Consider the following 27,598-nt stretch of genomic DNA (forward strand, 5'->3'; position numbering starts at 1 on the left):
AAAAAAAAAAAAAAAAAAATCCAGAAGTGATCTTGAGAAAATGATGACCAGTGTTTTTTTGCATCTTTCATAAACCCAGGACAAGAGAAAAAGAATGAAAAAGAGGCCTCATGTATTTAGATTAGGTTAGGTTAGCCTGCAAATAAAGATTGCTAAAGAAAAAAAATGGAATCTGCCTCTCTGGAAGTCTAAAAGAATCTGCGCAGGGTACATCCAACTGTGGGGAAAGCAGTGATTACGTGACCTCGGAACGTCCTCCACAACCCTGGCGTTTTGTGTTTTTGTTCTTAGAAAACCAAATTGCCTACACTGTTCTGGATGATTTGCAGGATTTGGAGAACTTCCTAAAGATGGGGAACATTTCCTCTCTTAGCTCTTTTATTCCTCAAATACCTGGTTAAAGGCCACAGAGACCCTCACTGAGGGCCCTGCTGGGGGGCAGGTGCACAAGATAGTGACAGGGGGGTTGGCTGAAGTTCAGCTGAACAATTCCCTGTTCCCTTCCTGCTGTGGTCTAGGACGGATGGCTTATGCTCATGACCCCTCACTTTCCTCCTCTTCAAAAGGCATTACATGGCAACACATAAACAGCAAGGTTTTGAGGTTTCAGATAATGTATATAATCTTGGCACATCATAGGGACTCAGAATGTCATTACGTCCACGGTGCTATTTGCCAGGGCAAATTAGTGGGCGCTGGAGTTACCGACGGGAGCCCACCCTGAGCCGGCCAGTGAGTGGCAGCCTGGGGAAAGGAGGGGACCACTTTAGAGACGCTTTCCTTGGAAACACGTCTCTATGGGCCTCCTCCTAGACCTGGGATGGAGGCCAGAGAGGGAGACGGGGTTCGTAGGCCAAATGATGAAGCACACCAGATTTCTTAACGCCAGACAAACATCCAAGAGATCAAAGGATACGTGACCTGATTGTGCAAGTACTGATTTATTACATTAGGTTGTAGAGATTTATAAAACAGCAGAGATGCGCAGTGGGACTTCCAGACCACCGCACAAGGTTAGCCAGGTGCGTCGGCAATGTGGGATCTGGTCTCCCGGCAGAAGCAGATATGGAGCATCCGTCCATTCAGAGAGCAAGATTCCCGTGCAGAGGACAACCACACTGGCCCGGGGTGCAGTTCCCTCCACCTGCCCCCACCTCCACCTCCACCTCCAGCTCACATACTGCTAAGGCCTGAGTTCAACAGCAGCAGCAGCCTGCACACGGAGAAGTGGTTCTCCGCTGGCACGTCCCCAGGTCAGCCACCGGGACAGAAAAGGCCAAGGGAGACTCCTGCCAGCTCGCCTGGGCTGTGCTGACTGCCTGGCCCTGCCCTGGTGGGGTTTCAGGCTCGCTTCCTCTTGCCCTGGGGGCCTAGGGACCTTGCTCGGGCTCTCTTCTTTGTACCAGGCCTTTGAAACATCTTCCTGCTGCTTGTCGGAGAAGCCAGCTTCTTGGAGAGGCCTTTCCTGGGTGAGGCCCGGTCTGGGCTGGAGGCTGAAGTTGCATTGGATAATTTTCTAGCAGCTTTCTCCGACTGCTCCTTTAGCAGGTCCAAGACTGTCTCTGGGAAACAAACGTTTATTTAGTGAGAAACAGAAATCCTGGAAAGGAAACTCTAAAGGAAGCACCACCCGGATACCTACAACTACATGAGGGCTCTTTAATATAAATTCTCGAGGTCCCTGGGTGGCTCAGCGGTTGAGCACCTGCCTTCGGCCTGGGGCGTGATCCTGGAGTCCCCAGATCGAGTCCCACGTCGGGCTCCCTGCATAGAGCCTGCTTCTCCCTCTGCCTGTGTCTCTGCCTCTCTCTCTCTCTCTGTGTCTCTCATGAGTAAGTAAATAAAATCTTTAAAATATATATACATAAATTCTTTTCAGGGGCGCCCGGCTGGCTCAGTGATAGAGTATGTGACTTTTGATCTCAGGGTTGTGAGCTCAAGCCCCATGACCGGCCTTGATCTAAATAGATTAAAGGGTCACTCCAGGGATCCATGGCTCTGGAATAGTTCCCTTAAGATAGTCTTGCTCCTCTCTAAGCCTTTCCTGAATCCCCACCCTGCCTCTGCTCACTCGAAGGGCCCCTCGTTCCCCAGGACACCCTTCTCTACCAGAACCTCAGTGCTATATATATGTTTCATTTGCCTGCACGCTACATTTAACTCTGAGCTACAAGCCAGGTTCACGGCTGTTAGCCCCAGGGATTAGCACAGTGACGGCTGCAAAATCAGTGCTAAAGGAACGGTGTCCAGTGAGGAAGAGATGAATGGACAGAGGACAGCAGGTCTCTGAGGAAGCGTGCACTGCCCGGTGTGTGGACTGTATAGACCAAGCCACGGTTACGGTCCTCATGCAGAGCACCTTGCTGGGGTGGGAAACAGATCTCCCACCCTGGGAGGACTGGAGCGCTTCTGCCAAGGGCTCTGAGGCCTGAGCCTGAGACAGAGACGGACTCACTGGCGAGCGGCCGGAACTGGACCCTCTTGCTCTTGGTTCTCACTGGCACAGGCCTGTACTTGCACTTGCCTGGGGGCGCACGCCTAAAAACAGAAAAGAGGAGGACACAAGATTCTGAAGACGGGACAGGAAAAAAAGATCACCACAAGGCACACATCGGCAAGAGCTGGCTTCAGCTCTCTTTTATCCATGGGGATGGGACAGATGGAGGAGGAAATAAGTGATGAGCTCAGAGAGGGAGAAAGAACAGGGACACTGCAGGCTCTGGGGACACAGCGTAGTGAGCAGGTCAGGGGCACCGGCACAGTAACAGAACTGGGTTCAAACTCTGGGGTAAGTAACCTTGCTAGGCATCAATTTCCACATCTATAAAACAGAAAAAGTAATAGTACCCATCCGAGAAGGAATAAAGAAGAGCTGTGTGGGGCGCCTGGCTGGCTCAGTCGGGTGAGTGGCCAGCCAACTCTTGATTTCAGCTCAGGTCATGATCTCAGGGTCCTGGGATCAGGCCCCATGTGGGGCTCCGTGCTCAGTGGGGAGTCTGCTCGAGGATCTCTCTCTCTCTCCCTCTTCCCCTCCCGCCATGCACACACTCTCTTGCTCTCTCTTAAATAAATGAATAAATCTTAAAAAGAAAATAAAAATAAGAACTGTGTACTTGGCCTACTATAAGTGATTAAGTCACTTCTAAAATTATTCTTTAAGGAGATTTAAAAAACGACACTTGGAACAGTGCCCAACACATAATGAGTGCCCCAGAGATGACAACAATGGTGATAATGGTGGTGATGGTGGTTGGTGATTCTCTATAAAGAGAATTCCATCGAGAACTCATGGCACAGGGGCACCTAGGTGGCTCAGTGGCTGAGCGTCTACCTTCGGCTCAGGGCGTGATCCCGGGATCCTGGATCAAGTCCCAGGGAGCCTGCTTCTCCCTCTGCCTGTGTCTCTGCATCTCTCTGTGTGTCTCTCATGAATAAATAAATAAAATCTTAAAAAAAAAAAAAAGAACTCACGGCACAGCCCCTGAAGGATTGCCAGCCTCTCTGCCTACTAGAATTAGAATTTCATAACTGCTACTCCCTAGGTGCATCTTCTGAAATAACATGGACCCTGGAGACTAGGAGCACTCGCTATTCAGAGCAGAGATAGAACTTTCCAGTCAGTCCCACTGCCTCCTCTTCTGCTGTCCTTGCTCCAGCTCAGTCTCTCCTTGCTATCATCCTCAACCCAAGTGGGAAAAAAAAGTAATTTTATTTATATAAGGGACACCGAGTGCTCAGGCGCTGCACTAATGCTTCATAAATCCAACTCACTGAAACCTCACGACAAATCTATGAGTTAGGTGCCATCATGATCCCCATTTTACACACGGGAAACGGAGCCACACAACGATTAAGAAACAGATGCAGGGGATCCCTGGGTGGCTCAGCGGTTTAGCGCCTGCCTTTGGCCCAGGGCGCGATCCTGGAGTCCTGGGATCGAGTCCCACGTCAGGCTCCCGGTGCATGGAGCCTGCTTCTCCCTCTGCCTGTGTCTCTGCCTCTCTCTCTCTCTGTCTGTCTATCATAAATAAATAAATCTTTAAAAAAAAAAAAAAGAAACAGATGCAAGGCCACAAAGCTAGTTGGTAGCAAAGTCAAGTTTCAAACCCGGGCTCTCAAGGAAGGGCAGGAAGAAATGATGAAAGGAAGGGGTAAAATATCACACAGAAATAAATCATTTGTTCCTCAGAAAGCTGGCACAGGTGCATGCAGTGCAAAATAGGCTGAATAAGTAAGCAGAGCAGAATCTGGACCCAGGGCACCTGGGTGGCTCAGTGGTTGAGCATCTGCCTTCGGCTGGGGGCGTGATCCTGGGATCGAGTCCCTCATTGGGCTCCCTGCATGGAGCCTGCTTCTCTTTCTGCCTGTGTCTCTGCCTCTCTCTCTGTGTCTCTCATGAATAAATAAATAAAATCTCAAAAAAAGAAAAGAAGGGCAGCCAGGTGGCTCAGCGGCTTAGCGCCGCTTTCAGCTCAGGGCCTGATCCTGGAGACCAGGAATCGAGTCCCATGTCGGGCTCCCTGCATGGAGCCTGCTTCTCTCTCTCTCTCCCCCCCCACCCCCCCCCCCCGTCTCTCATGAATAAATAAATAAAAATCTTTTTTAAAAAAACTGGATTCACTACTGGAGAAGCTCAGAACGTCTGTACAGCTCAACATGATTATAGCCCAAGTGAATGAGAGCTGCTGAAAGGACTCTGACCCACAAAGGGAACAGTGTCCCCATCCCAGGCCCCCTCTTGCTAGCTGTCCCTCAGGCAAGTAACTTAATGTGGTCAGGCTCAGTTCCTACCTTCCCTGTAGAGTGACAGTGTGAGCCTGTCCCTGGGAGAGAGAGGCCCCCCTGCACCAGCACAGTGCCTGGCACACAGTGACAACTCAGTAACTGTCATCTTGAGAGAAAGGTGAGCGAGGAGGGATGTCTTCCGTGTGGAGAGGCTTTACACTTGTTTTATGGCTGCTCTGATGATAGAAGGGAGCTAGACTGTCCCCTAGCCAAATCAGGAAACTGTCAAAGGAAAGGCAAAGTGATTCACACAGGAAACTTTCGAGTGGAAAGGACAGCACTGCCCCCGGCCCCAGCCATTATCTGCTGCCTGAGGTGCTTTAACTGGGTGCTGGGTTTGCTCCCCCTAAACACAGGAAATATGCAGAGCCCATAGAGAAGCCAGCCCAGTACCTGCTTCGTCCCTTAGGAACTCTGCACGTGCCATTAGGAGAGCACCCCAGGCACCGCCTCGGGCACTGAGCTTCTTCCAGGAACTCTCGAGAACACTGAAACTCAGCTTCCAAACAGTGCTGAGCTGGGCCTGGCTCCTGAGCCCTGAGCCCTGACCCACGTGCAGCCCATTTGTCACACGTCTTCTGAACATCACCTGAGACAGGAGTCAGGTAGCCTCACAAGGAAGTTTTCTTCTGCGGGCCTGTCTTCAAGCTGAATCGTGGGGCAGACTTTCTTGCTTTGGGGAAAAATCCTGAGATAAATCCATGCACAGCCCCAGGCTCTCACGAGGGACACGCTGCATCACCCTCTCAGGAGGGTCCCAACCACACACTCGACACCTTCCCAGATGGGAAGCTGTACTGTAGCCTTGGTCTGGGCAGTCGGTTAGCCTCTGACAGAGGTTGGCAAAAGAGCAGAAGTAAACCGAATGGAATCTACCAAGTGAATAACTATTGCCACTGAATTCCAAAAAGGCTCAGGTGGAAACACCAAGAAACCCATTAAAACCAATTTGCCGGGAATCCCTGGGTGGCGCAGCGGTTTGGCGCCTGCCTTTGGCCCAGGGCGCGATCCTGGAGACCCGGGATCGAATCCCACGTCGGGCTCCCGGTGTGTGGAGCCTGCTTCTCTCTCTGCCTGTGTCCCTGCCTCTCTCTCTCTCTCTCTCTCTGATGACTATCATAAATAAATAAAATAAATAAAAAAAACAATTTGCCTAGACCCTCTTACGCTGCTGGTGGGAATGCAAGTTGGTGCAGCCGCTCTGGAAAACAGTAGGGAGGTTCCTCAAGAAGTTGAAACTAGAGCTATCTTATGACCCAGCAATTACAGAGCTAGGAACTGACCCCAAAGATACAAATGTAGTGACCCAAAGGGGCACCTGCACCCCAGTGTCCATAGCAGCAATGTCCACAATAGCCACACTATGGAAAAAGCTCAGATGTCCATTGACAGATGAGTGGATGAAGAAGATGTGGTCTATATACACAATGGAATACTACTCAGCCATCAAAAAAAGATGAAATCTTGCCATTTGCAATGATGTGGATGGAACTGGAGGGCATTATGCTAAGTGAAATAAGTCAATCAGAGAAAGACAATTATATGATCTCACTCAGATGTGGAATTTAAGAAACAAACCAGAAGATCATAGGGGAAGGGAGAGAAAAGCAAGATGAAATCAGAGAGGGAGACAAACCATAAGAGACTCTTAACTCTAGGAAACAAACAGCGTGACTGGAGGGGGATGGGGTAACCAGGTGACAGGCATTAAGGGGGGCACATGATGTAATGAGCACTGGGTATCATATAAGACTGATGAATCACTGACCTCTACCTCTGAAACTAATAATACACTATATGTTAATTAATTGAATTTAAATTTAAAAATGCTTAAATAAATAAGTTGTCCCAGATTTGGCCACTAGGAGCCCTTCAAAGCTGGCTCCTGTAAATAAATAAATAAATAAATAAATAAATAAATAAATAAATAAATAAATGAAAAAAAAAGCTAGCTCCAAAAAAAAAAAAAGCTAGCTCCTGCAGAAAAAAAATAATAACAATTTAAAACATTTTTTTTAATTTTAAAAAATAAATTAAAAAGATGTTTGCCTAGGACCTGGAGACCTCAACCAAACCCAGGGGATAGGGCCACAGTCCTTACTTAGGTGGTCACAACCATACACCCATTGTTAGATGATCTCAGACAGAAGTTTCCAGAAGCATGTTAAAAAAACAAAAAAAAAAACAAAAACAAAAAACAAAAAAAACAGGAGCCAAAGGTCTAGGCTAGTCATCCTAAAAAAAAGCTCACAGTCCTCATTTCCCACCACAAAGAGACTGTATCCCAAATATTTCATAATTCCTAGAACACTGTCCTACACATTCATTTGCCCAATCTGCTTTTTATCGAAAGCAGAGATTTGCTTCAGTTGATCATTTCTGGTAACTCCTAGGGAGCCAGGGCTGTTCTTATGATCTGCCATGAAGATCGGGCTGATGTAGATGCGCCTAAGAAAAAATGAGACCAAAGCTCACCTGGATGGGTCAACAAATTTGTAAATCGATCCGTGCGGTGCATAGGCGCTGGGGTAAGACGTGGCCAGGAAATAGAGCTCCCCTAGGAAACAGGAACAGGCGATCAAGAACATGGTCGAGGCACAGAGCTGATGCACAGAGAAAGCTGTCAACATGGGGTTAGAGCCCCAGGAAGGGAACCCCGGAATCCTGACAGCGAGGCCTTCACTGGGCCGTGAGCCCCCTACAGAAGAAACCCTTGTCTGGACCCCCAAAGGCTACCTCAGAGTGCACCCCATAGAGGCCCATTTGTGCACCAAACTAAACTGGCTCCCCCTTTATCATCACTTTGCTCTTAGAAACGTCACCTTAACGAATCTCCCCTTCCTTCCCCATCTCCTTACTACTGATAAGGATTCTCTGAAAAACCCTGAGATCACTGTAGGTCAAGACAGTGTATCCATCACTTTCTATTGCCCTTTCTTCAGGCCTCACTTTTCTCTCCATCTGCACCTTCCTTCCTTGGTCCCTGGAGCCCTGGTTTCCCTTTACCCTCCCACTCTTCAGGCTTCCTGCTGGCTTTCTCCACACCTCCAGAAATCACCTCTACCCATGTCTCCTGCTCCTCCCATTCACCCCTGTCTGAACACACTCTGCCCACGGTCACTACCTCATTCCACCTCTTCTCCTGGTTACCTGTGAGGGACAGGATGGGATAGGGTGGACAAGCCCAACTCTGGAGTTGGGGCCGTCTGACTGAATTCTGACACCACCAGCTGCTGGCTGTGTTGTCTTGGGCAAACTTTCAACCTGGGTAACCCTGATGTTGTGGATTAATTCATTTGCAAAATACGTCACATGATTATTAGGGATTACACTAGAAGGTGATGGGGCATCTGGGGGGCTCAGTCAGTCAAGTATCCGACTCTTGGTTTCGGCTCAGGTCATGATCCCGGGGTCATGAAACTGAGCCCCACATCAGGCTCCACACTCAGTGGGGGTCTACTCAAGGATTTTCTCTCTCCCTCTCCCTCTGCTCCTCCCCACACCTCTCAAATAAAAAAATAAATCTTTTTAAAAAAAATACTAGAAAGTGATAATCAGCCGTTACTCTTACCTTCTTATCTCTACGCCGTCACATTTGTGCCAATGCACTGAATGGAACTCATTTGCTGTAGGCTCTCTCTCAATTTCATGGAAGTTAATGTCTACCAAATGGCTAATTGGAATAAACCTAGAACTTCAGGCAGCTCTGAGTTATTTCCACAACTTTCTTCCTTGAATTTGTGGAGGACAGTGACCAACATTTGTCTCGTTCTGAATGCAAGGCTTACAGGCTTCGCAGAGCCCCTGTGCACAGCCGCCTAATAAACTCTGGATTTTGTGTAGTCATGAACTATATCATCATCCTGCCCTATATGAGGTCTGAGGCATTAGGACACACCCAACCCTAAAGCCAGTTTGCCTCCTCTGATTGGAAACTCGGGCACTGCCCATTAGATAAATGAGGGACTTACCAAGTGTCTGCATGTACACAATGCCATCATACAGAAGCCCCTCTAAGCCATACAGAGAATTCCTGCTTTAATTGAAAACCCCCCATTGTGGCATATTCCCTGCACCAACACCACCAGTTTATGTAAGAAGTATGTCCTAAACATGCCACAGACTTCTCATTGTATTTTTAGGGGAAAACAATGCTGGAAGCGAATTTCATCTGTAAAGTTCAACCGAAAATTTTAAAAATATATTTTAGGATCAAAAAAGACCACCCCAAAACACTGTAATATGCCATGTAAAACGAAATGTGTGTGATGCAAATTTACTGCAAGCAGTAATACTTTGAAAGCCAGCCCTCTTGAGAATGTGACTGACATGCAGAAATCCAACCCAAAGGGACCCAGCCCAGCCAGCAATGGGCAGCCCTGTCCCCACCCCTCCCTCTGCAGTCACTTATTTGCACCAGCTGTCAGCTAGAAAAACCTGGAAATACACCGCAGCAGTACTGGGGGTTCAACCAAAAAGGACGGGCCTATGGCTGGTGGCTGATAACAAAAGAATAAAATGCTCAGATCTAAAAATATGTCCCTAAGTGGCAAAGGCTATGACATGAGCAAAAAGTCTGAATCACTCTGCACAAACACACAACAGCAAGCAACTCTGGAAGAAAATAACTTGCCTTAAAAAGAGCCTTCCTGGCTTTAGGACCATCGGGCAAAGTCTGGCTTGGGAACACCCTGGCAAGTCCACTCGATAAAATTCAGCCAAGGACACTTAGTTTTGTTTGCCAGATGTACTGACTGATACTTAAAAGCTGCCTGTTTTCTCCTGCGAGAAGCCTACAGGCACAGCAAACCAAACCACCAAAGCCAGGGGTTCTGAGGCCTCCGAAAAGGAAAAGCCACAGAACACAGCAGCCCAGGATCCCAGGGCAGAGCCGCCTCCGGGGCTCCAGGCTCCAGGGCTCCAGCCTCCAGGGACAGCAAGCTCCAGCTTTCAAGGACTCCAGCCTCCCTGGGGCACCAGGCTTGAGGGGTTCCACCAGGGCTGAGACCCCAGCATCCATCCACTTTCACATCATCCACTTTCCACTGAGCATCACCCTGCCAGCCTGTGGTTTCTCTCCTTTTTTGTATGTTTGGACTTCCAATTTGGAACTCATTTATTTAGACTTTTCTTTATTAAGAATGCTTGAATTCTCTAAAATATCCTCTGCTCCTCTAAAATATTCATCCCAAACTATAAGCTAGGAAAAGGTCCAGCAGCCGACTGGATCTCCTTATGTCTTGCTCAAGTCAAGGTCTGGCACAGGCACCCCATGACTCAGCGTGGAAAGAAACCCAGTACTGAGGAAACCTTCAGGGCTCTAGTTTACACTCACAGAGAAGCCCAGGTCTGGAAGGGACCCTGAGAGAGCATTTTATTCTCTTCTGAGACTCCAAGCATGGCTAGGATGCAGTGCCAAATACTAAAGAGATCATAGGCCCCATCCTCCTCCCAAAATAAAACTGTATCTTTCAGAATGCAATATAACTTATGTAATAAGCACAAATTAAAAATCCATTTTCTGATTACAGAATTTGAGGAAATTTGGAAGAGCTGAGGCTGTCTCTCATACGTGCACACAGGCTTTGCTCTGCCGATGCCCTTAACAAATACCTCATCTGTCTAGTGAATAGCGTCCTAGCTGGCTGTCGACCCATTTCCCAGATCTCTCAGGAAATAAATTATCCTTGGCTCACTCATAGCACTGGCCTCCCAGACTCCTGGCAGGGTCAGGAAAGGGAGGATCACCAGAGGTGCTTCCTCCCAGGCAGCACCAGTAAGATAAACATCAGTGTCACCAGGTCGGCCCCACCACTGGCCCTGTCCACGTTCCTGTGATTGCAGATTAGATAAAATCAGGACACGGATCTCCTTCATGGTCAAAAGACCGAACAAAAGACCAGAATATAAAGCCTGATTTGCCCCATAGAGTGAGGTATGGGCCTCAACCAAGAAGTAGGGATATTTGATCTGTTGCCTCACTGGTGAAATAAGCATAATTACATCATGGGGGTGTTGTAAGTACTAAATAACATAAAGAAAAATATAAAGTGCTTAGAACAGTATCCAGTATATTATAGAAGTTGACTATGGGGCACCCAGGTGGCTTAGTAGGTTAGGCGTCTAACTTTTGATTTTGGCTCAGGTCATGATCTCAGGGTCATGAGATCAAGTCCTACATCTGGCTCTGCACTGAGTGTGGAGCCTGCTTAAGATTCTCTCTCGGGGCACCTGGGTGGCTCAGTGGCTGAGCATCTGCCTTTGATTTAGCTCAGACCCTGGGGTCCTGGGATCAAGTCCCACATCAGGGTCCCCGGAGGGAGCCTGCTTCTCCCTCTGCCTATGTCTCTGCCTTTCTCTGTGTGTCCCTTATAAACAAATAAATAAAATCTTTAAAAAAATTCTCTCCTCTCCCTCTGCTCCTCCCCCATCACACATTCTCTCTCTCTCTCTCAAAAAAAAAAAAAAAGTTGACTAAATGATAGTGAAAATACAAGTGTAGTTGCTATTTAAATAACAATAATAATAGTAATAATAATTATGACAAATGTTTAGTTCACAATGCCTGTGATGATTTAAGTTCCCATAAGCAGAAACAGAATAACCCTGTATATTTCTTACCTGCTTCATCTTCCGCAAAAGATATGATATATTTGCTGTATGTGCTGATCAGCCCTGGGAAGGCACAGGACTCAGTGTTGCCCAGACAAATGTCCTGTTTCTTCCATTTCTTGGTTTCTCTATCTTCCTGCAAAGCCATAAGTCGACTAGATGAAAAGCAAAACGCTTATTATAGGAATCCATATTTTCACCGTGCAGGATATTTTTCCTCCTGGAAACAGAGAATCTGAGTACTAGAACTGAGTCTCCCCTAGGAGATCAACACCTAGTCTCTCCCAGGAATCAGAAAGCTGCTTCAGAGTTACCTCAGTCACCCGCTGGCCCCAGATAGAGAAGCTCCTCTTATATTACAGGAGGAGTCCAGTGCCCTGTGCAGGTTGCATCACTACAAAAAACTGATCTTTTTTTTTTTTTTTTTTTACAGATTTTATTTATTTATTCATGAGAGACACAGAGAGAGAAAAAGAGGCAGAGACACAGGCAGAGGGAGAAGCAGGCTCCATGCAGGATCACACCCTGGGCCAAAAGCCGGCCCTAAACAGCTAAGCCACCCAGAGATCCCCTCAAAACACTAATCTAATTTTTTAAAAGATTTTATTTATTTATTCATGAGAGAAAGAGAGAGAGAGAGAGAGAGAGGCAGAGACACAGGCAGAGGGAGGAGCAGGCTCCATGCAGGGAGCCCGACATGAGACTTGATCCCGAGACTCCAGGATCACTCACGCCCTGGGCCGAAGGCAGGTGCTAAACTGCTGAGCCACCCAGGCTGCCCAACTAATCTAATTTCTATTAGTTTGTGACCTTCACTAATCGCTCAACTGGCTAAGCCTCACTTCCCACATCTGTAAAATGAATTTACCGCAGACAAAAGTTGCAAAGGTTATGTAAGATAATATACACAAATAGCTGCCCAGTGTGCCTGGCACATAGTAAGGGCTCAAAAACTAGAAGCTATTTTTGCTATTATGCCTAGTAGCAGGTAGATGCTTCATCTCCCTCCATCATCTGTCTGACCTAAAAGCAGGTTTTTAGAACAAAAAGAAAAGGAAGAGGGGTAAATTAGGGCATCACCTGAAACATTTTATAGAAACAGAGATGTTCAATCCCAGTGATTCTGGTGTGTATGCTTCGACTAGGAATCACTGAATATCAACCAAGTGACATGTAAGGAGGTGGAACTGTGGATGAGAGTTGTGGGGAAAACCTAAAGAACAATTAAACCCCAAAGATCTAACAAGTGATGACAAAGGAACTGACCAATTACTAGTTTTACCCCATTTCTGGAACCAAGAATTGCAGTATGAAAATATTACCACCCTTTCTAACAAAGATGGGGTAACAGGAGCTAGACTTACCCTCACACCCTAAACAGTCAAAAGCCTAGACAAAAGGGAATGACAATTTTTAAAAGACATTGGAAATCAGAAAACAAAGGACTACAATCCCTAAGAGATGGGAAACAAACAAGGTAAGCCCTAAAATCGTCCCAGCTTACTGCCTTAAAAAAGTTTCCAGAATGAGGAGGAAAAACACAGGCAGAGCCAGCAGACTCCTCAAGGTGAAAAGACAGAGATGAGAGTCCAGGAAGACTAAGCAGGAAGAACCTGCAGCACAGATAATGGGAAGAACAGGCCCCAGAGATCTGCAAAGTATCTCGCTTGAATATCCATCACTACTTCATAGCATATACATGTGAGGAAACTACCTAAAACAGGGGAAAGAATTAGAAAGAAAGTACCTGGAACTTCCTCAGGATCAGGCATAGTTTAAGTATAACTCAGAGAGCATTGGGAAGAGTTTCTAGCAAACTCTTGCCTCAATATTGAGGAATAGATAGTTCTAGAATAAGCACCACACTGATCCTCCATAACAAATATTAACAGCAAGACTTGAAAGGATCAAATTATTTTGAAGTAACTTAACTATGTCCCAGAACATGGGATGTCGCATGGCTCAGTGGTTGAGCATCTGCCTTCAGCTCAGGGCGTGATTCCGGGTCCTGGGATCGAGTCCCCCATCAGGTTCCCCACAGGGAGCCTGCTTCTCCCTCTGCCTATGCCTCTGCCTCTCTCTCTGTGTCTCTCATGAATAAATAAGTAAATTTTTTTTAAAACTATGTCTCAAAACAAAGCTCAAGGATATTTAGAGATACAAAAATATTCAACACCCACAACGTTAAATTTACAATGTCTGGCATCCACTAAAAAACTGTTAGGCAGTAATGAAAGAGGTAAATACAAGCCATAATAAAGAGAAAAATCAATCAAAACTGTAAAAGAATTGACACAGATGTTAACTTCGGCAGAGAACATTAAATAGTGATTTTTACTCTGATTCCGTATGTTCAAAAAGCTAAGTAGAGAATGGGAAATATACAGAAGACCCCAATCAGGTTTCTAGAGATGAAAAATACAGTGCTTAAGATTTAAAAACAAACACTGGATGAAATGAATGGCACATTAGAAGCTGCAGAAGAAAAGATTTGTGAACTGAAGACATAGCAATAGGAACTACCCAAATTTAAATACAGAGACATAAAATTTAAACATGAATAGATCATCAATGAGCTGTGGGAAAAGTTTAAGCAGCCTAATATACACATAATTTAAGTATCCAAATAAGGGACGCCTGGGTAGCTCAGGGGTTGGGTGTCTGCCTTCAGCTCAGGTTGTGATCCCGGGGTCCTGGGATCGAGTCATGCATGGGGCTCCCTGCAGGGAGCCTGTTTCTCCCTCTGCCTGTTTCTCTCATGAATGGATAAATAGAATTTAAAAAAAAAAAAAAGTATCCAAATGAGACAAAAAAAGAGGGTGGAGAATCAAAAAATATTTGAAAAAATTATAGTCAAAATTTTTCTTTATTTGACGTACACTAGAATTCAAATCCATTAAGTGCAACCAAATCCAAGCACAAGAAATATGAAGAAAACTACACCAATATATACCAAAATGAAATTGCACAAAACCAATGTTAAAAACTCAAAAGCTGCCTGAGAAAACAAGACATGTTAAACATGGAGGAAAAATATAAGGATGACAGTAGATCTCTCACTGGAATTAAGGCAAAGAAGAAGATAATGGAGAAGTTTTTTTTTTTTTAAGATTTTATTTATTTATTTATTTATTTATTTATTTATTTATTTATTTACTTGAAAGACCATGTGTGAGCAAGAGCAGAGGAAGGGCAGAGGGACAGGGAGGAGCAGACTCCCCGCTGAGCAGGGAGCTCAATGCGAGACTCATCCCAAGACCCCAAGATCATGACCTGAGCTGAAGGCAGACACTTAACCAACTGAGCCACCCAGGTGCCCATGGACAACATTTTTAAAGAATTAAAGAAAAAATACATCAACACAGACTTCTATATTTTGCAGAAATATTTTCATAAAGGAAGGGATAAAAAAGACAGCAAAAGCAGAATTCATCACCAATGAATCCATTCTGCAAACAATGCTGAAGGAAATTCTTCAAGCATTAAAAAAAGGACATCCTGGGAAGGAAATGTGCACAAGGCAATGAGGAGTATTGAGAAGGGTAACTCTGTTTCTTGCCACCACTGTAATACATCACCACAGCTTGGTGGCTGAAAACACTCACACTTACTCTCTTACAGTTTTGGAGGCCAAAATCCTGAAATTGGTTCCACTGGGTCAAAATCAAGATGTTGGCAGGGCTGTGCCCCCTTTAGAGTCTCTGGAGGAGAATCAATTTCCTTGCCTTTTCCAGCTTCCAAAGGCTGTCTGTCCTCATGTCTTGATTCGGGCTCATCACACTGCTTCTGTTGTTACACTGACTTCCATCTCTTCTGCAAGTTTCCCTCTACCTCCTTTTTCCAGTGATATTTGTGAATACATTTAGGACCCACCTAGATAATCCAGGGTAATCTCCCAAATCAAATACAGTCTGTTTGTGACCACAATCAAACTAAATCACAAATCAATAGCACAAAGATCCAGGAAAACTTCGGATATTTGGAAACTACATAACCCACTTCAAAATAACTTGGGAGAAGATAAGTCAAAGGGAAATTAGAAAATATTTTTAACTGAATGAAACCGAAAACATGATGTATCACAATTTATGGGATACTGTTAAAGCAGGATTTGAGGGGAAATTCATAGCACTAGACACATGTATTAGAAAAGATGACAGTCTCCAGGGACCTGAGTGGCTTGGTTGGGTCTCTGTTGCTTTCAGCTCAGGTCATGGTCTTGTGGGTCATGGGATCAAGCCCTGTGTCCAGCTTCATGTTTAACATGGAGTCTGCTTAACAGATTATCTTCCTGGCACATCTGGGTGACTCAGTTGGTTAAGTGTCTGCCTTGGGCTCAGGTCATGATCCCATGGTCCTGGGATTGAGACCCATGTCAGGCTCACTGCTCAGTAGGGAGTCTGCTTCTCCCTCTCCCTCTCTCTCTGCCCCTCCTCTCCTGCTTGTGTTCTCTCTCTCTCTCTCTCTCAAATAAATAAATCTTTAAAGAAAAAAAAAAGGTAAAGAAAATGACAGTCTCAACTCAGTGATCTCAGTTTCCATCCTGAAGTAGTATGTTATTTGAATGTGGATACAGATTAGTTGTACATGTATATTGAAAACTCTAGGCAACCCCTGAAAAAGGAAAAAAATAAAGTATAACTGAGGCGTTAAGACAGGGGAGAAAATGGAATTCTATAGAATGCTCAGTTAAATCTACAAGAGACAGAAGAAGAGTGGAAGTCAAAAACAGAATAAAGAACAAGGGCAACAAATAAGCAGCAGTAATAAATACAGTAGATATTAATCCCACTATGTCCATAACACTTTGAATGTTAATGGTCTAAATGCACCAATTAGAAGACAGAAGGGACGCCTGGGTGGCTCAGCAGTTGAGTGTCTGCCTTTGGCTCAGGGCATGATCCTGGAGTTCCAGGATCGAGTCCCACATTGGGCTCCCTGCATGGAGCCTGCTTCTCCCTCTGCCTGTGTCTCTGCCTCTCTCACTGCGTGTCTCTCATAAATAAATAAATAAGATATTTTTTTAAAAAAAGGAAGACAGAAAAAATAAAAGGGGAGCTTGGGTGGCTCAGTTGGTTAAGTCTCTCCTCTGACTCTTGATTTTGTCTCAGGTTGTGATCTTAAGGTCTGAGATTGAGGCCCACGTCGGCCCACGCTCAGTATGGAGTCTGCTTCTCCTTCTCACTCTGCTCCTTCCCTTGCTCTCTCTCTCTCAAATAAATGAATAAATAAAATCTTTTTATTTTAAGAAGAAATAATAAACAAACAAATAACAAAGATCACCAGCGTGGATCAAAAAACAAGACCCAACTATATATATGTTGTCTACAAGAAAACTTAGGCCTGAATGACTTCACTTGGAAGAAACATATGAGGAAGAAATAATAACTATTTTACACAAACTCTTCCAGACAAGTCAAGAGGAGAACACCTTCCCCAACTCAGTCTATTAAAGCCTGCCTTACCCTGATGCCAAAATCTTGCAAAGTTATTCCAAGAAAGAAATCCCTTTTATGAACACAAATGCAAAATTTTCAAACAACATGTTACTAAATCAAATCCAACAATATATTAGAAGGAGAATACATCATGACCAAGTGGTATTTACTCCAGAAATGCAAATGCAGTGATTTTTTTAAAAATCAATGTAATTCACTATATTAAAAACTAAAAATGAAGTTGAGCACTGGGTGTTATACTATAAATTGGCAAACTGCTTGGGTGGCTCAGTGGTTGAGCACCTGCCTTTGGCTCAGGGAATAATCCCAGGGTCTTAGGATCAAGTCCCACATCGGGCTCCTCACAAAGAGATTGCTTCTCCCTCTGCCTATGTCTCTGCCTCTCTCTGTGTGTCTCTCATGAGTAAATAAATAAAAATTTTTTTTAAAAAATGGAGAAAAAATTTCTTAAAAACGAAAAATGAGAAAACCACAGGATTCTCTCACTAGATGCAAAGATGCATTTGACTAAACTTGACATCCATACTTAATATAAACTCTCAGTAAACTAGGAATGGAAGGAAAATTTCCTCACCTGATAGAGGGCATGTACAAACACCCACAACTGACATCATACTAACTGGTGAAAATGAAAGGCTTCTAATCGACATTGTACTAAAATTTAAGATGAAGCAATAAGTCAAGAGAATAACAATAAAGGCATTGCAATTCAGGAAAAGAAAAAAAATCAAAGTATCTATATTCACAGGTAAAATGATCTTGTGCATAGAAAATCCAATAGAATTTACACACACACAAGCTAATAGAGCTAATAAGAGTTTGGCAAGGTAGCTGGTTACAAGCTCAATACACACACACAGACACTTAAATATGTATAACAAATGTATAATAAATATAAATATATAGTAAAACTGGAAACAGTCAAACCAGGAGAATACATGAGTAATTTGTGGTATATCCATGCAATTGAATATTACAAAGCAATAAAAGAGAAAAACTACTGACACATGTGACAACAGTGATGAATTTCACAGACATTATTGAATGAAAGAAGCCATACATGTACAAGAAAAGAATACATATGCATGACTCCATTTATATTAAGTTCTAGAAGTAGAATTAGTGTGTGATGGGAGTGGTTGTCTCTGGCTTGTGTGTGTGAGTGTGAGAAAGGACAGGAAAGGACAGGATGGTATTCTAGAGTGATGGCAATGTTCCGCATCTTGACATTGTCACAAGTATATATTGTAAAACTTTATCCAACCGTGCTCTTAGAGATTCTATCTCACCACATGTAATCTATATCTCAATAAAAAGGTTAAAATAGAAGAAAAATGAAAGGAGACATCAATCCTCTTACCCACTCACGAAGTCCCCAAAGATGTAGAGGCCATTGAGATTTGGGGATTCACACCCACGGTAGACATATCCTCCAGTGACTGACTTCCCCACTGTATGGCCATAAGCATAGATTGGGAGAATGTCATCTGTCCAGGAACAAAGAGAGGGTCACAGCTAAAAACTGAGGCCTGCAGGTGTCTGGGTGGTTCAGTTGGTTAAGCGTCCAACTCTTGATTTCAGTTCAGGTCATGATCTCCGGGTTGTGAGCTCGAGCCCCCTGTCACACTCCATGCTGAGCATGAAGCCTACTTGGGATTGTCTCTGTCCCTCTCCCACTGCCCCACTCCCCCATCCTGCTCATGCAGGCACGTGCACTTTCTCTGTCTCATTAAAAAAAAAAAAAAGTAAGAGCTTCAGGGAGGAAGATGGGGACTTTCAAATGTAGTTTGCCTGATTGAGTGGAGAATGTTTTATCTCTTTGTCTTCAGTAGGGCAAGCAACCAAGAGAATCACATTTATTTTTCCCAACAGACCAGCCACAGTATTCGTGAGCTTCCCATTTGACTGGTCTCTGCAAGCAGAGAAGAAGCCGAAAATTCCCCCACCTGTGAGGCAGTGACCTCAGAATCCACACACCTATGTTTATCCCCTAGGCTGACACAGCAGATACTCAGGTTTAAGGATCTGAAAACCTTTTGAGGGTCTCAAGGACGCCTTTGTAACTTAGAGGACCGAAACACACTGGTGATAAAGCACAACTGAAAAGCACACCTTGATTACTGACGTTGAGGGATTGTGCATGGACTATACCACCTGACTCTACATGGGAATGTCATTTCAGTGGGCTGTTCCAACTGGGAATAATTTAAAACACACAACCACCAATCTTCCTCTGCTAGTGGTTCTCAAAATAGCATGCCTAAAGATCATGTGGGTAATTTATTTGAACTATAGATCCCTAGGTCAATCCCAGTCCCTGAATACACCCAAGATTCAAATGCATCAGGTCAACAGGCACCACTCATGCATTTCTGGTGCCAGTGGCTGGAGGGCCAAGCTGAGAAGTCCGATCCCACAGGCCATGAGCCAGGACACCTGGACCACCTGCAGGGCACAACACTCTCAGGTTGTATCCCCCACCTCCACCTCCAACTCCCACGATTCCTTCAAGAAATCACCCAGAGACCATCTTACTTACCCAGAGAGGCATTGTGACAAAGCTTTCGGTCGTAACATTCAAATCCTTCCTTTGCCCTCCAACCATAGTTCCCACCTTTCACAATGATGTTAACTTCTTCGAACCTATCTTGTCCCACGTCCCCACAGAACAGGCGGCCACGGCCCTGGCGTGTGACGGGGTCCCCTCGGTCCACGGCGCAGCGCCACATGTTTCTGACCCCGTAGGCATAGATGGCAGGGTGGGCCCCCGGCTCAGCCACGAATGGATTGTCGGGGGGCACTCGGTACCTCTTGCCCTCTGAGCCGGCACTGTTCACATTGATCCTCAACACTTTCCCCAGCAGGGAACTTCTGAAAGAAAGGAGCCCAAGCAACAGGTGCAGGATGAATACCCCAAAATGGGATTGCTGCATCATCGGCTAGTTTTATTTGTCATGTTTTTGAAGCATCTCCACCATTTCCCATAGCCGCTGCACTATTTTGCATTCCCACCCACAGCACACAAAGCTCTCCCCATCTTCAGCAACACCTGCTGTCTATCCCATCGTGGTTTTGATCTGCACTTCCCTGATGATTAGTGACACTCAGTATCTTTTCATATGCCTGTTGGACATTTGTTTACAAGAGGAGTAAGTTCTAGAGATCTGGGGTAACTTGTCCCTATAATTGACAATATTGTACTTACGATTTTTTTTAATACTTAAGTCTTTTTTAAGAGGGTAGATTTTGTGTTAAGTATTCAAAATTTAAAACTAATTAAAATAATAAAATATAAGATAGGGGGGTCTGGATGGCTCAGTGGTTGAGCGTCAGCCTTCCCCTCAGGTCGTGATCCCTGGGTCCTGGGATCGAGTCCCGCCTCAGGCCCAGTAGGGAGCCTGCTTCTCCCTCTTCCATCAGTGGAAGTGGACCCCATACGTTTTACCTTTCCTTTTAGCTTATCATTTGTCTTAGTAAAAACTGTTGAGTATAGAATGTGAGCAGAGGGGTGGCGTGCCTCACTGTATACAAAGTGAGGCATATTGTTCTCATATGATTGAGATATTGATCTCAATATTGATATTGATTCTCAATCAGTTCCAGTCTGTTAGATGATACTCTGCTTCTCTGTGTCTCTCATGAATAAATAAATAATATCTTTAAAAAAAGAAAATATAAGAGAAAATAAAATGGCACCAGACCAGAGACTGCCCAGGAGGGCCTACTGATAGTCAATGCCAAACAACCTCCAGGAATCACATGGGGAGACATGATTTTATACACACACGATATTTATGTGTGTGTGTATATATATATATATATATATATATATACACATATGTGTGTGTGTGTGTGTGTGTGTATATATACACACACACACACACATATGTACACAAGATATATACATGAAGTCATGTCTATACTAGATAGATAGATAGATAGATGGATAAGTGTATAGATTTAGGCAAAATGTTAAGGCTCACCCAGTTTGGGCTCAAAGAAAACTGGTAGGCAAAAGTTTGATGTGATCCTGGCCCGTGTGACCCTGAGCAAGCAAGATGCAGCTTCAATTTTTAAAATGTTTTCGATGGGATGGTTTCTCTCAGATTTGGTTTAATACTGAGAATTTGGGGGGGGGGGGATTTGGAACACTTCATGAATTTGCACATCATCTTTGCAGAGGCCATGCTCATCTTCTCTGTAGTGTTCCAATTTTAGTATATGTGCTGTTAAAGTGGGCACAAATACTATAAATTTTTAAAAGGTTGATTCTTCCTCTTACAGCACTGTGGTCACAAAAACAGAAAGAACAGGGCTTTTGGTGAGGCTCTGCCAGTAACTGTGATCTCTGGGCCTCAGTTTCTTCATTTGTAAAACAGAGGAGAGAAACACTACCTCGAAGTGTGGTTGTGGTGTGAGTTACTCTGCACGCAGCAGGTGAGGCAATTCCCGACAGTAGGCATTTGACAAATGTTAGCTCTTGATTATTTTTTTTAAGATTCATTTATTGGGGCATCTGGGTGGCTCAGTGGTTGAGCGTCTACCTTTGGCTCAGGGCATGATCCTGGAGTCCCAGGATCGAGTCCCACATCGGGCTCCCCACAGGGAGCCTGCTTCTCCCTCTGCCTGTGTCTCTGCCTCTCTCTGTGTGTGTCTCTCATGAATAAATAAAGTCTTTAAAATAAATAAGTAAATATAAAGATTTATTTGAGAGAATGGGAGGAGGGGCAGAGGGAGAGAGACAAGCAGACTCCCCATCTGAGCCAAAATCAAGAGTTGCCCACTTAATCCACTGAGCCGCCTGGGCACCCATTAGCTCTTGATTATTAGAACTTCAATATTTTGTTACCAGGGATAATGGGATTCAAGTGCTTGCTGGTGCAAAGGGCAGAAGGATCACATGACCTTTATCAAGGTTAGCACGGCCTTCACTGGGCTCCCTCCCACACCAGCTTGAGTTTGAATTTTGGTTCTGCCATTTGTTTGCTGTGTGGCCTTGGACAAGCTACTTTACTCCTCTGTGCCTCTATTCTTTTGTCAGCAAAATGACTATCATAATATCTACACTTCATAGGAGTCGTCCCTTCCATAAGTATTTCTGAAGGGACTCCCAGGCCAGGCTCTATTCCAGGTGTTGGGGATACATCAATGAACAAATGATGCCCTTGTGAGATGTTAGAATTACATTCTCTCTCTCTCTCTGTATTTCTCATGAATAAATAAATAAATAAAATCTTTAATTAATATATAATATAATTAATTATATATATTATATTATATATTAATATATAATTAATATAATAAAATCTTTAATTAATTAACTTAACTAAAATAAATAAGATTTATTTATTCATTCAGAGAGAGCGAGAGAGAGGCAGAGACACAGGCAGAGGGAGAAGCAGGCTCCATGCAGGAAGCCCCATGTGGGACTCGATCCTAGGTCTCCAGGATCACACCCCGGGCTGCAGGCGGCGCTAAACCGCTGCGCCACCAGGGCTGCCCCTAAATAAAATCTTTTTAAAGAATGAAATGGGTTAGACCTTGGTGTGGTAAATAATATTCTGCTAATATATATCCAACTCTAAATTCATCTCTACATAGTGTTCTCAGGTGAGCATCCAAAGTATTACTTACCAAATACACTGTGCCTGAAATGTATAGGACCGAAAACCTAAACGTTCCTCCCACTTGGTTCAACAAAGGGGGTTACATCTTGCAGCAAGTGATTTGGGTTTGACCTTCTGAAGACTTCATCTCAGCAAAAATGTACCAGGGCTCACCCCTACAGGGACAGGGACCTAGATCCATCCAGCTTACTTGTTCTGAGCATTTCCAAACTTGCCAAAGGGATTCCCAGCCCGTTCTCCATCCCCAGTGAAGATGTACAGGTAGCCATCCACACCAAAAAGAAGTTGTCCACCATTATGATTTGAGGCTGGTTCTTCTATCTCTAGGATGACTCTGGAAGGAAAAGAAACCATGCATTGGGCTTTGATACAAGCTAAAACTGCATCCTCTTGAGACACCCAGAAAGGACTGGTCCAAGCCAGTCCTGCTTCGGAGTTTCTAAGGTCACAAAGGTTGGAGCTCTATGACACTCCTTGTTTCCCAGGATGTCGCCTTCATTTTTCTTTCATATCATGATTCCATATCATTTCATATCATGATTCCATGAGCTGTAGACACAGCCAGACTAACAATCACCCTTTTCTGGGGCTGGGCCTTACTCCTGGCTCTACCAGAATTCTTAATCCCTTCCTTTGAGCAACCCAGTAGGGGTTAATGTATCAGTTCACCATGTTCTTTTCAATCCCCCAACTTAGCTATTTGGGAAAAGAGAGACGCGGCAGAAAGGACAAGAAGGGAAAAGGGCAGAATGGTGGAGTAGAAAGACCATGAGCTTGGATTTGATAGAATTAAGTCCTTATCAGACTGAGCATCCATAGCTCTATGGCCTTGTGCCACAGGCTCCTGTGAGGATAATACCCATGTTCAAGGCAAAGGGCCTGGAATCCAAAGGCCACACAATAAACAGAAGCTGCTATTATGTTTAATATATTGATATTATCTATAATCATTTCTCAAACCCTTATGGCTGCTGGCCATCGCTTACATTCTATAAAAACAAGTAAGCATAGCTCTGATTAGGTAACTATAAGGTGATGATGGCTATACCCCATGAAGACCCCCCACTCAAAAATCTAATTTGTCTGTCCTTATTAATCAACAATGACTCCTTGGTCAATATTATAAGCCAGTGGCTCTAAAACCAGAAACGTTTCCCTTTATCATCTTGGAGGACAGGCTGGCATTGTCTTGGAGCAGGGTACAGAGGTGCCTGTTCTTACAGGCATGTCTTACCTTTCTGATTTGGGGTCAGCTCTGTTGGGATCAGCCCGAGAAACCTTCATCTCACTAATCCGGATCTTTTCTACCTTATTCTTGCCCAGACATGAGTAATAAATATAGAACTTGCGGTTGCACTGGAATTTGGGATGAAAAGCCAACCCCAAGAAGCCTCTCTCGTCCCCTACCCAGGGGGTAGTCAACACGATACTCTTGAGGTCCAAGAAGGGTTGTTCCAGGCGACTCCCGTCAGGCAGATAGACCCACACCACCCCCAGCTGCTCGGCCACGAAGAAGCGATGGGTGCCGTCCCCTGCGTGGACCATGGAGACCGGGTTCTTCAGCCCATTGGCCACCTCGGCCAAGCAGAGCTGCAGGCAGCCCTGCTGGTCCTGGGCCACCACACCCAGGTTGCGGTTGAGATGGTCATTCCTCAGGACGTTGGGGAAGCAGTAGTCCTCATCAGGAAGGTTCAGGAGGTGGCAGAAATGGGCGCCGTCCACTTCCTGTGGCCCCCGGGGGCGATGGTCATTGGTCAGTAAGGAAATGGCAGAGTGGCAGTTAGAATGGAAGGCAGAGCAGTAGTCAGAGCAGAGGCCAGGAAGGTTCCGGAGGGGCGTCTGAGGGTTCTCGGCGTCGTAGAGATGAGCTGCATAGGGCGAGCACTCCTGGGAAAGGAAAAGAGGCTTGCTGGGTGGTCAGACCGGCCGCAGGGGGGCTGGGCCCAAGCTTTGAGCAAGGGGAAGGAAAAGTGGTCTAGGAAAGAATCAGAGGGACCCTTGGGTGGCTCAGCGGTCGGGCGTCTGCCTTCTGCTCAGGGTGTGATCCTGGGGTCCTGGGATCAAGTCCTGCATCAGGCTCCCTGTATGGAGCCCGCTTCTTTAGATTTAGATTTAGATTTTTTAAAGATTTCTAATAAAATCTTTAAAAAGGATAATTAAAGGAAAGAATCAGAATTCTGGAGTGACTATGACCAACGCCCCAAATTTTCTTTTCTTTTCTTTTCTTTTCTTTTCTTTTCTTTTCTTTTCTTTTCTTTTTTCTTTTCTTTTTAAGATTTTATTTATTTATTCATGAGAGGCACAGAGAGAGAGGCAGAGACACAGGCAGAGGGAGAAGCAGGCTCCCTGCAGGGAGCCCAATGTGGGACTCGATCCCAGGACTCCAGGATCACACCCTGGGCCAAAACCCAGGCATCTCAACGCCCCAAATTTTCTAGCCAGTTAGTGCTCCTGGAAGGCAAAAAGGGTTGAGAAATCTTTCATGTTCACAATACCTTCTCTAGCATTTCAACTTAGTTCTTGATACTTAATTTTTTTTTTTTTAAGATTTTATTTACTTATTCATGAGACACACACACAGAGAGGCAGAGACACAGGCAGAGGGAGAAGCAGGCTCCATGCAGGGAGCCCACGCGGGACTCAATCCCAGGTCTCCAGGATCACACCCTGGCCTGAAGGCGGCACTAAACCACCCAGGCTGCCAGACACTTAAAATTTTAGTAAGCAATGACTTTTTTAAAAGAATACTGATTACCCCACCGATAAATGCTGCATCCGTAAGATTTTATGTCTTTATCCAAATCTGAAGCCACGTGGCAAAAGTTCCACATTTGCTGAATCTGGGTGTTGGATATATGGTACATTTAATGAGTTAATTTTCTGTGCTTTTCCGTATGTTTGAAATAGTTTACCGGTAGTAGTAAAATTACCAACTGGACATGTGATCTATCACTTCCATAGATTAGGCATCTAGTCATTTCTTCACTTACTAATTAAAAATATGTAAGTGCTAAAAAAATAAAATAAAAAAATAAAATAAATAAAATAAAATAAAATAAAATAAAATAAAATAAAATAAAATAAAATAAAATAAAATAAGTGCTTCATCTACACAAAGCACCACGCTGGGAGTTAGACAAATCTCAGCTGTGGCTACGGGGTCACACCACTGCTCTTGACACAAACACACAAGACCTGCTGCTCGGGGCTCCCTGAACTACAGTGTTTTTTAGGAGGAGAATAGAATATTGTGGGCAGACAACCAACTCCCAATAGTCATGAAAGACAAGCAACCGGGACTAAGTAAGAAAGGCCAGTTTAAGGGGCACGCTTGTGGGCCTCGGATGGAGCCCAGGGCCTGCAAAGCCCCTTCTCATCACTGACACCCCTCCCAGGGGCCGCAGGGGCAGGACCATCCCTGACACCCCCCACCCCCCAAGCTCTCCCCACCACAAAGGGGCAGCAGCATTTCTCAGATGTGCAGGACTTCCCTGCTCACTCTTATGCCAACCTTGGCCTCAGCAGCTTGCAGAGCAAACTCCCTGCTGTTGGAAAGAGGGGAGCATGTGGAAAGAAAGGGAAGGGGCTTCTAATAAACAGACTCATCTAGGTTATTCTGATTCCTCAAATCCCTAAAACAGGAGAGCTGCTGAATTCGGCTTTTGGAACCTTCACCCAGTAGGCAAAGTGGGAAGGAGGGTGGAGACACTTTTACCAGAGGGGTGTCTCAGAAATTCACAGTCTTAGTGTTGTTCCTGAGAGCCCAGCGTCTGCCCTAAGTGTCATCCCAGAGTTAATTCTCCAGTTGACAGCGGAGGGTGGCGCCGGCGGTGGGGTAGTCCAGCCCGGTGATGCCACCCAGGTGACTGGGTCGGGATCTGCGATGTTCCCTGCGAAGGGCCGCTGCACTCGCTCCGGGTCGTGAGCTGGTGGTGGTGGTTGGGGCGGGGGGTCTCGGGTCACAGGTCGGCCTGGATTTCCCGCCTCCTCGCCCCCAACACCTCATTCGAGCACCCCCACCCGCAACAGCCTCTTTGATCGGCTCCCCAATGCAACTCTCTCCCCTGGGCCCTGGGCTGCTGTCCCAGAGTCGGTGATGGTGGGGGGGGGGGGGTGACGCCTGCCAGGGAGGTGAATTTGGGCCCTTGGAGAGCCAAGAGAAGCACAACCCCTGTGAGTCATTGCCACCAGGGGCCTGAAGCTCCAAAGCCCCAGCTCCAGATGCTGGGGGGGCCCCGACCCCGCAGAGCCCCCAGCACAGAGGAGCCAGATGAGGACCGGGCCCCAGCAGGTGCCACCTCTGCCCCCAAGCCCTCCGTAAGCCACCACAGGTGCGCCCGGTGCCCCAGGGGGACCCAGCCAACGCGCTCTGGGAGCTCCACGGACACCCATCTCCGCCTTCTGCCTGGGAAAGCACAAGGGCCAGCAGAGCCCGGGGATGGGGGCCACCTTTGGGTCTCCCAGCAGAAAGCAAACCCAGCACCCCCTGCCCCCCGTCTCCGTGTGTCCGTCCAGAGCTCCAGGGGAGGCAGCTGCCAGGTGAGCTTCTGAAGGGACCCACGCCACCCAGCCCGGCACCCGCACTTTGCTAGGCGGGCTCCCTCGCTGCTGCAGGGCTACGCCCAGGCCCACCTGGCACAGGATGTCCTTAACGTAGCCGCCGCACAGCTCGTAGCCCTTGAGGTCTAAGTAATCCATGATGTCCTCGTAGCGGGCGGCGAGGCGACGGTCCTTGCGCTGGTCACAGCAGCCGAAGGACTCGTAGTCGGAGCAAAACTCGAGGTGCAGCGCAGGCTGGAAGGGGGGCCCGAAATCCAGGCACTGGGGGTGTCCCAGCAGCAAGCCCAGCTGGCCCAGCAAGAATGTGAGGCAGAGGTGGGAGACAGCATTAGAGGCAAGGAGCCTGGGGGCCCAGCCACTCAGGCCCCCCCCAGGAACGCACCTCCTCCGCATCTGGGTCTTGGGGCTGGGAAGCCGCAGGTGGCCGTGTGCTCAGGTTGGCTCCGGGAGGTGCTCTAGCTCCCTTCCTCACTCCCCACCCGCCCCAGCCCCAGGCCCAGCCCCAGCCCCAGCCCCAGCCCCAGGGTGTTTTCTTCCTTCCCTCTGCCCCCACCC

General features: G+C 45.9%; 1 protein-coding gene and 1 non-coding gene across 3 annotated transcripts; both read right to left on the minus strand.

Annotated features, from left to right (window-relative positions):
• Window positions 1–925: 925 nt before the first annotated feature.
• HHIPL2 (HHIP like 2) lies at window positions 926–27,496 on the minus strand. Of its 2 annotated transcripts, XM_025420954.3 has the most exons (9): window positions 27,116–27,492; window positions 23,718–24,370; window positions 22,674–22,817; window positions 19,396–19,727; window positions 18,217–18,343; window positions 11,407–11,552; window positions 7,261–7,342; window positions 2,456–2,538; window positions 926–1,562 (listed from the first exon to the last, which is right to left on the minus strand). In XM_025420954.3, exons 1-9 carry the CDS (start codon window positions 27,434–27,436, stop codon window positions 1,342–1,344), a joined length of 2,109 nt encoding a protein of 702 aa, XP_025276739.3. In that variant the 5' UTR covers window positions 27,437–27,492; the 3' UTR covers window positions 926–1,341. The 2 variants fall into 2 exon arrangements, with proteins under 2 accessions (XP_025276739.3, XP_048962931.1); XM_049106974.1 differs by lacking the exons at window positions 926–1,562; window positions 2,456–2,538 and having other exon boundaries at window positions 7,255–7,342; window positions 11,407–11,617; window positions 27,116–27,496.
• On the minus strand, window positions 20,994–21,098 carry LOC112643278 (U6 spliceosomal RNA). The gene has a single exon (XR_003125754.1). It is a non-coding gene; the product is annotated as a U6 spliceosomal RNA (small nuclear RNA).
• Window positions 27,497–27,598: the final 102 nt, after the last annotated feature.

This window comes from Canis lupus, chromosome 38 (assembly GCF_003254725.2).
Source record: "Canis lupus dingo isolate Sandy chromosome 38, ASM325472v2, whole genome shotgun sequence".
Classification (NCBI taxonomy): domain Eukaryota; kingdom Metazoa; phylum Chordata; class Mammalia; order Carnivora; family Canidae; genus Canis; species Canis lupus.